Source organism: Equus przewalskii, chromosome 2, assembly GCF_037783145.1.
Source record: "Equus przewalskii isolate Varuska chromosome 2, EquPr2, whole genome shotgun sequence".
NCBI lineage: Eukaryota > Metazoa > Chordata > Mammalia > Perissodactyla > Equidae > Equus > Equus przewalskii.
In genome coordinates, this window is record NC_091832.1 from 71394369 (window position 1) to 71403225 (window position 8857).

General features: G+C 40.2%; 1 protein-coding gene across 8 annotated transcripts in view; it reads right to left on the reverse strand.

Annotated features, from left to right (window-relative positions):
- Positions 1-8326, reverse strand: part of TMA16 (translation machinery associated 16 homolog) — a 58876-nt gene extending 50550 nt beyond the window's left edge. For 4 of the 8 annotated variants that reach the window (XR_011536964.1, XR_548435.2, XM_070608459.1 and 1 more), the window contains exon 1: positions 8076-8326. Coding sequence is in view for 4 of the 8 variants with exons in the window: in XM_070608459.1 (XP_070464560.1) it covers positions 8076-8078 (3 nt within the window). In the remaining 4 variants the exon portion in view is untranslated. The remainder of the gene's footprint in view (positions 1-8075) is intronic. The other 4 variants (XR_011536966.1, XR_011536965.1, XM_008542526.2 and 1 more) reach the window with 1 other exon arrangement.
- Between the last annotated feature and the right edge of the window lie 531 nt (positions 8327-8857).

Genomic DNA, 8857 nt, shown 5'->3' on the forward strand with positions numbered 1-8857 from the left:
ATTTATTTTGTAGAGCATTTGATGGTTTATGAATGGTATAGAATATAAACAAATAACAAAACTGTGGAGAGGATCTAAAGTGTATGTTCTATGGAAGGTTAATATTTTATTTTATTATTATTTTGTTTTGCTTGAGGAAGATTCACCCTGAACTAATATCTGTGCCAATCTTCCTCTATTTTGTATGTGGGTCACTGTCACAGTACGGCTGCCGACAAGTGGTGTAGGTCCGTGCCCAGAACCGAACCCGGGCCACCGAAGCAGAGTGTGCCGAACTTAACCACTAGGCCACGGGGCTGGCCCCCCGTTTTTGTTGTTATTGTTGTTGAGGAAGATTCACCCCGAGCTAACATCTATTGCCAATCTTCCTCTATCTTGTATGTGAGTGGCCAGCACAGCATGGCTGACAAGTGGTGTAGGTCTGCATCCGGGATCCAAACCTGCAAACGCAGGCTGCTGAAGCAAAGCACATTGAACTTAACCACTATGCCACAGGGCCGGCCCCTAGATTAATATTTTATGTTTTAAAAAGCACCAAATTTAACTTTCAAAGATACAGCAAAAACAGCATTTCTTTTCACAGGTATAACTAATATACTGTTTTGAATAATTATGCCTACTCTGAAAAGTTTCTGGCACCACAGGAATATTCCAGTCAGAAAACTAGTATTAAAAGTACCTCTTGGGGCCGGTCTGGTGGAGCAGTGGTTGAGGCTGCGCACTCCACTTCGGCAGCCTGGGGTTCACCAGTTCAGATCCCCGACACGGACCTACACATCGCTTATCAAGCCATGGTGTGGCAGGCATCCCACATATAAAGTAGAGGAAGATGGGCATGGATGTTAGCTCAAGGCCAATCTTCCTCAGCAAAAAGAGGAGGATTGGCAGCAGATGTTAGCTCAGGGCTAATCTTCATCAAGAAAAAGTATCTCTTTCCTACAATCTTTAGTGATTATTCAGAAAATTCATTCTAAACTATTCTTGGATTCATAATTGAGAGTAACAGAAGTAAACACATAAACAGTTTATTCAAACAACAGTGATAGAAAGAGGTATTTAAGGGGTAATATACTTCAACTATTTTTGTTAAAATTATAAATAACAGAAAGAAACTTTTCCTAAAAGACCATCAAAGTCATCATAGAATCTAGGCTCAACTAGAGACAGAAATGCCATTTAGACTATCCAGTGTAACTAGAAACCTAGAAGAATGATCATCCTACCTAATATACTCAAGGTACACGAAGGTATACGAACACTTAGGAAAAAAAAATATAAGCCTAAAGCCATGCCTACAACTGAGAAAGCTTACAGTATCATACCTTAAACACCAAAATAAATTATAGAATACAATATACTAAGTCACTTAACATCAGTAACATGATGGAAATGAGATGCACTAATTAAGAGAATCTTAATGCACTCCAGTACATTTTCCTTGCTCAACAGATAAATATGATGCCATGACAAGTGTCAATGACAATTAGTTAGGGCTTCCAGTAGGAACTTAATGGTTCCCCACGTAAGCCTTTCTAAAGCCCAATTTGCAAGGGCCATTTCACATTCAAGTTCACCTCTTCCTTGAACTATCCACAAATAACCATCTCAGATTTTAGTAACCTTTCTCTCTTGGTAGCATTTACCACTTAGCACCGAATAACATACTGCATAGACCAGTCACTTAATTGTACACTTGTGTTCTGTCTCCTCAACAGCGGCTCCTTGAAGGCTGCAAATATGCCCTATGAGTTTGAAAATAATAGTTTGAAAGAAATAAAAGTAGGATGTGGCCATAAGGGAACATTTACTGAGTACCCTCTGTATACTGGATATTGAGCTACTATGAATTAAAAATATTAAAAATGTTCTTTAAACCAGTGTGAAATATCTCACATAAAAGTAATTTTTAAAATAGCTCATAAACAATGCTCTCCTTAACATTAAGAAAATATCTTAATAATTCTCTAATGTAGACTTTAATGTTACTGTTCATGCAAAAATCTAACATCAAGTTTAACTTCTTCTTTTATGTTATTCTCAACTCAGCCACCAATATCTAGTCAAAATTAACCTTTTTTTCCACATTCTCTGCTATCACCCTTTACACCTCTACCTTATACTAGCGTTATTTAAAAAAAAATTTACTGAGTACATACTACCATGTACTAGGATAGGCAGTGAAGCTCCAGGATCAAAAACAGATATGGACCTGCCCTCACGGAGCTTGCAATCTAGTTAGCTCATGAATAACTACATCATTTAATAAGTGCTGACCAGAAAATGGCCAGAAGCACAGGGTCCTGAGACCATATATAAATGGACCTAACTTTGGGAAATCAGGAAAGGCCTCCCTGAGGAAGTGCCTTGAGACCTATTTGTTTTTTAAAAGGACAACCTGAGCTGCAGTATAAAGAATAGTTTGGAAGGAGGTAGCGTAAGAAGGAGCAAGACAACCGGAAGTATTGAAGTCATTAAGAGATGACAGCTGAGTGGCCTAAGGGTGGTGACAGTGAAGATGAAGAGAAATGGCAAAGTTTGAAATGTATTTTGAAGAGAGAATGACACAACTTGAATACGGAGAGTGAGGGAAAGGGAGGAATCAAGTATGACCATCAGGTTTGCCACACAAGCAACCACATGTTCAGAAGTACCATTTAGTAAGACAGGAATGGCATGGAGACAGGGGCATCAAGAATTCACTTTTAGATATTAGTCTAAGATGCCTGGGTGACAGTTAAGTAGAGATGTGAAGCAAGTAAATGAATATGAGTCCAGCACTTAGAAAAAAGGTCTGGCCAGAAGATACAAATTTGCAATGACTTAGGGTTATAGGTGGTAGTTTAAAGCCACCAGAGATAACAAGATTCCATTCAGTAAAAGAGTAAGAAAAGAAACGGGCCGAGGGCTAAGCTCAGATGAAGTACAGACATGTAATGAGCACCTATAACATAATGGACAGTTATAAAATCAGTAAGAAAAAGACCAACAACCTCAAATAAAAATGGGAAAAGGAATACAAATTTGTCATAGAAAGAGTAAACACAAATGTTTTTAAAATTTTGAAACAATGTGTGGTCTACTTTAAAAGAAATGTAAATTAAAACTTCAATAAGACAGAATTTTTAACGTATAAAACTGAAAAGATTTACAGAAATTACGAACACTGCATTAGTGAGTGTAGGTGAGGTAGCAGTCTCATAAATAAGTGGAGCGTAAATTGGGACGAGCTTCTGGAGGGCAATTTGATAGTTCTTATCAAGATAAAAATTACACATCTTTTGACCAAGGAATGCTACCTCTATTCATTTAGTCTACAGACATATTTATACATGTACAAAAACTGTAAGAATGATCAATGCAGCAGTGCTTGTGGTAGTAAAAGAATGGACACAGCTTATGTGTCCATCAGACGCCTGGTTAAACAAATTACAGTAAAAGCAAACAATGGGATATCAGCTGTCAAAAGCAAGAGGCAGCTCTGTATCTACTTACACAGATTGATCTCTAAGATCCGGTATGACAAAGAAAGCAAGGGGCAGGAGTGTGTTTATTACGCTATTTACATAAAAACGGAGGTTAGAAGACATATACACATGCTGGTACACACATATAAAATATCTGAACAGGTATCTAAGAAACTGACAACAGTGCTTGTTTCTGAGGTAAAGTGGGGCATTAGGTAACAGAATTGGAGGAACATTTACTTTTTGTGATAGGCAGAATAACGCCCTCCCTCCCAAAAGATGTCCATGCCCTAATTCCCTCAACCTGTGAATATATCACTAAACACGGCAAAAGGGACTTTGCAGATGGGATCAAAGATCTTGAGATGGGGAGATTATCGTGGATTATCCACCTGGGCCTAATATAATCAAAAGGGTCCTTATAAGAGGGAGGCAGGAGGATCACTGTCAAGAGAAGTAGATGTGGCCTTCTCTAGAAGATTTGAGGATGCTACACTGCCGGCTTTGGACATGGAGGAAGGGGCCAAGACCCCAGGAACATAGGCAACCTCTAGATACTGGAAAAAGCAAGGAAAGAGATTTTTCACTAGAACCTCTCGAAGGAAGTCAGCCCTGCCTACACCTTGATTTAAGCTCAGTAAGACTCATTTTTGGAATTCCGATCTCCAGAAATGTAAGAGATTAAATCTGTATTGTTTTAAGCCATCAAATTTGTATTAATTTTTCACAGCAGTAATAGGAAATTAATACACCTTTCATAGACAACTATTTTTTACTATTTGATTTTTTTAAAACCATATACATGTAATATTATTCCAAAAAAGGTTGGTACACTAGGTACATTTTCATTAATGTCTTGTGCAGTTTTACTAACTTTCAGGAGCAAGTTTTTACTAGCAAGTAATCATCTTAATATTTATTAAGCTTACGGACATAAAAACAAGACACATAGACCAATGGAACAGAACTGTGAGTCCAGAAATAAACCCATGCATATATGGCCAAACAATTCATAAGAATCAAACTGGACCCCTATCTTATATCACTTGCAAAAATCAACTCAAAATGGATTAAGATTTAAATATAAGGCCAAAATCATAAAACTCTTGGAAAAAACCATGGGAAAAAGCTCCTTGACATTGACCTTGGCAATGATTTTTTGAATCTAAAACCAAAAGCGAAAACAAATAAGTGAGACTACATCAAACTAAAAAGCTCTGCACAGCAAAGGAAACAACAAAATGAAAAGGCAACCTAAAGAATGAGAAAAAATATCTGCAAACCATATATCTCATAAGGAGTTAATACCCAAAATATATAAGGAATTCACACAACAGCAATAATAATAATCATCCAATTAAAAAATAGGCAGAAGACCTGAATAGACATTTTTCCAAAGAATAGACATTTTTCCAAAGAAGATATACAAATGGCCCACAGGTACATGCAAAAGCGTTCAACATCACTAATCAGGGAAATGCTAATCAAAACCACAATGAAATATCACCTCACGTCTGTTAGAATGGCTATTATCAAAAAGACAAGAGGTAACAAATGCTGGAGAGGATGTAGAGAAAAGAGAACCCTTGTGCACTGTTGGTGGGGATGTGAAATGGTGCAGCCACTAGAGAAAACAATATGGAAGTTCCTCAAAAAATTAAAAACAGAATTACCATATAAGCCATATTACCAACAATTCCACTTTAGATAGATCTGAAAGAAATGAAATCACTATTTTGAAGAGCTATCCACACCTCCATGTTTACTGCAGCATTATCTACAATAGAGAAGACATGGAAACAATCTAAGTGTTCACTGATGGATGAACAGATAAACAAAATGTGGTACATGCATACATATGTGTACACATATATATCTGTGTGTGTATATATATATATACACACACACATACATAATAGAATATTATTCAGCCGTAAGAAAAAAGGAAATCCTGCCATTTGCAACAATATGGATGAACCCTGAAAGTATTATACTAAGTGAAGTAAGTCAGACAGAAAAAGACAAATACTGTATGTTCTCATTTACATGTGGAATGTAAAAACACCATACTCATAGAAATAGAGAGTAGACTGGCGGTTGCGGGGGGCGGGGGGGGGGGTTTGGGGGGGAGGCAGGGATATGAGTGAAATGAGTGAAGGTGGGTCAATGGGTGCAAACTTCCGGTTATGAGATGAGTAAGTTCTGGGGATCTAATGTACAGCACGATGACTATAGACAACAATATCGTATACCTGAAGGTTGCTAAAAGAGTAAATCTTAAAAGCTCTGACGACAGGAAAAAAAATGGTAACTATGAGAGGTGAGGGACTGTTAATTAAGCTTACTGTAGTGATAATTTCAGAATGTGTTATGTATATCAAATCATCACATTATACACAAAGTTCTAAGTCAATTATATCTCAGTACATCTGGAAAAAAACACTATTTGTTGTTAAAAACAAGATTCGCTAAAAAAAAAACAAGCTGATTTGTTGTTATTGCTCACATTTATGGGTGTGAAGCCAACAGCACATAATTCTTGTCATTAAGGAATATGCAGTTGTCAGTAACAGTTAATGTCTACAGTAATACGTAAGGATAAGACAAGGGAGGGATGATGGCACACTTTTTAATGGTTTATAATATAGCTAGTGGGAAAAACAAGCAAACAAATGCTGTAATAACAGGCTTATACAAAACAGGTGCATACCCATGAGTGCCTCATAGTACAGTACACACCAAACTTAAAAGCACTAAAAACTTTTTAAAATAGAGAATAAAGAAGTGTTGAGTGGGATGGATTAGTGTGAAAACATTCTTCGTGTTAGTTGAATTAAGTTTTGCTGTAAGAAAAACATATGAAGGTGGGACACTCCAAGAAAGATCCACATTAAGAGAAAATAGATGAACAAAGTAACAAAAGTGGACAACTTAAGCTGTGCTGTTACTATTTACTACTATTACTAAAGCCGATTACAACAACTAACATTTACTAAGTACCAGAAATTGGGCTAAGTGGTTTACATTTAATTTTCACAACAATTCTATAAGGTAGGCACTATGGTTATTACAATCTGATTGGGCAACTAAGACTGAAAGGAGTTAAGTAATTTCATCAAGATCATAATTTAGCAAAGACAAGTGCCAAACTCAGTCCTCTGGGACTCCATAGCCCACTGTGTGAGCTTACTGAAAGAAGTTTAGAGTAACTGATGTCAAAGTCTATACGGAAAACCTCCAGTGCCAAGCTGAGTTTAAATTTAAGAGAGGATGCAACAGAGCCTCTGTTCATGTGCCAGAAAAACAACAGGACAAGAAATGTGCCAATGAGAACAGATCTATATGACACTTTTTGGACTCTTACGACAGGGCAATATACTCCTACTACACAGCCTGACAAAAGTGAAGTGTTAATAGTCAAGGACAACTACAGTCAAATGTCAATCAATCCCCCAATCACTCAGGCACAATCACATTAATGTCTGAACATTCCACTCTGAAAAGTTATGAAAGAAAATTATATTATAAAGGGTTAGAAATAGCACAAAATAAGCAAAAAGACCGAATTTACAAACATATATAATCTACAGCAAAAAGACTGTAGAGAGACACGAAAGACAAAAATGACAGCCATATAACGAATAGGAGAAAAAAGAAAAAGCAACAAAGAGGAGAACAGACATTGTGACCAGAGTACATAACTTTTTATCACCTTACAAACTTTACGTTGTTTTTATTAAAAACTAGTTCAAAAATGAATATTTATAAAACATGTTCCTACTCAAGGATTATTCTCAAGAACATAAAGGTAAGTGAAAAAGCAAAAAGAAACAACACAGTTTTGGAACACAAACATAAGCGGTAATATATACAAATGCAAGACAATTATAAATACAAAATTTAGATACCGTCTACCTCTGAGATCCTCCTGAAGGGTCTAAGTTCAAGGAGGGGAACATAGACGCTTTCAAGAGCTATGTTATGTTTTATTCCTTAAACTGGATAATGGATAAACGAGAGTTCCTTATACTGCTAACCTTTATACTTGCGTGTTATACAAACACTCTTTCGCATCCACTAAAAAAAACAACAAAACTGTTTCAGTGCCGTGGCGGGAATAGGGGCGTAAAGGTAGGATGTGGGGCCTGAGTGGGTCACTGGAGGCGGTGAACAGACATCGAGACAAAGGCGACTGAGTCTACACCGGCGGCAGGAGGGGGCACCGGTGTGTGCAAGGAGAGCTCTTCCGAGTTTTGCCGCTCACCGCCCCACCCCCATGCACTGGTGAGTAGCAAGAACATAAAGGGGTGCATTCCCCCCGCCGCCCGCCGAGGCGCAGTGGCCGGGAAGAAATGAGGCTCAAGGCGAGAAGCGGCAGGGTGCCCCGTGCGCACTTCAGAACTCAGAAGCAGAACTTCACCGTCCGGATGCTGGCCCGGGGCCCACCTCCAGGCTGCCTCGCCCTGCCCCCCAACACCCCGTGGACCGCCGAGCATCACCACTTCGCAGCCTCCCTTCTCCCAGCTTTCCAAAGCCGCCCCCTCCCTCCCTCTCTGCTCGACAGGAGCTTCCAGGGAACCGAACTGTTCAAGGGAGCGGGAGGGGGCCCACCATGGTGACGTCCTCGTGGCTCCTGGGGACCGCCGCACTCCAGACCCCGGCAACCTCACCAAAAGCAGCCACAGCAGCTCACCACACCACTCCAGCCCGAACACACGTGGGGCCGGGAAAGCTGGGGCGGATCGACCGGAAAGGGCGGGGCGAGTCCAGTTCTCTAAAACGTCCTCGGGAAGCGAGACCGGGTCTTTTTCGCCCGCCTTGGATTTTAAGCCCTATCCCAGCGGGCAGCCTCCCTGCGTGCTGCCGAGGCATGGCGGGAGGGAGCTTGGGGCAGGAGGGTGAGCTTGGCCCCGCGCCAGTGCTCGGCGAGGGGTTGGAGACGGGCTTGCCGACGCCCGGGGCTCCAGGCCAGTGGCGTCCCAGGCCTGGACTCGGATGTAGGGCATCTGCTCCAGAGCTGAACAAAGCTCCCGTTTTGGGGGATCGTGCCTCGCAGAGGCTGGCTACCTCCGGGGAGGGCTGCTCTGAGGAGGCTCGCGTCCTAATGAGGCAAATGGCCCTACCCTCTGCTCTTCCCTCCACCAGGTTACCTTGAGCGAGGCTTTCCCCCTAGCGTCTTAGGTTCTTCATCCTTAAAGGCCGCTTCCACATATTAAAGCCCCTCTTACAACTCGGTTTTTGTTTTCTTCTCACAATGTGTAAGAGCGTCTGTCTCACCTTTGCTTGTTAGAATTCCATAGACAATATATTCATTCAACAAATATTTATTGATTACCTACTGTGTGCCCTGCTTTGGGGGTATTCTGACACTATCCGGGCCCTCGCCCAGCTCA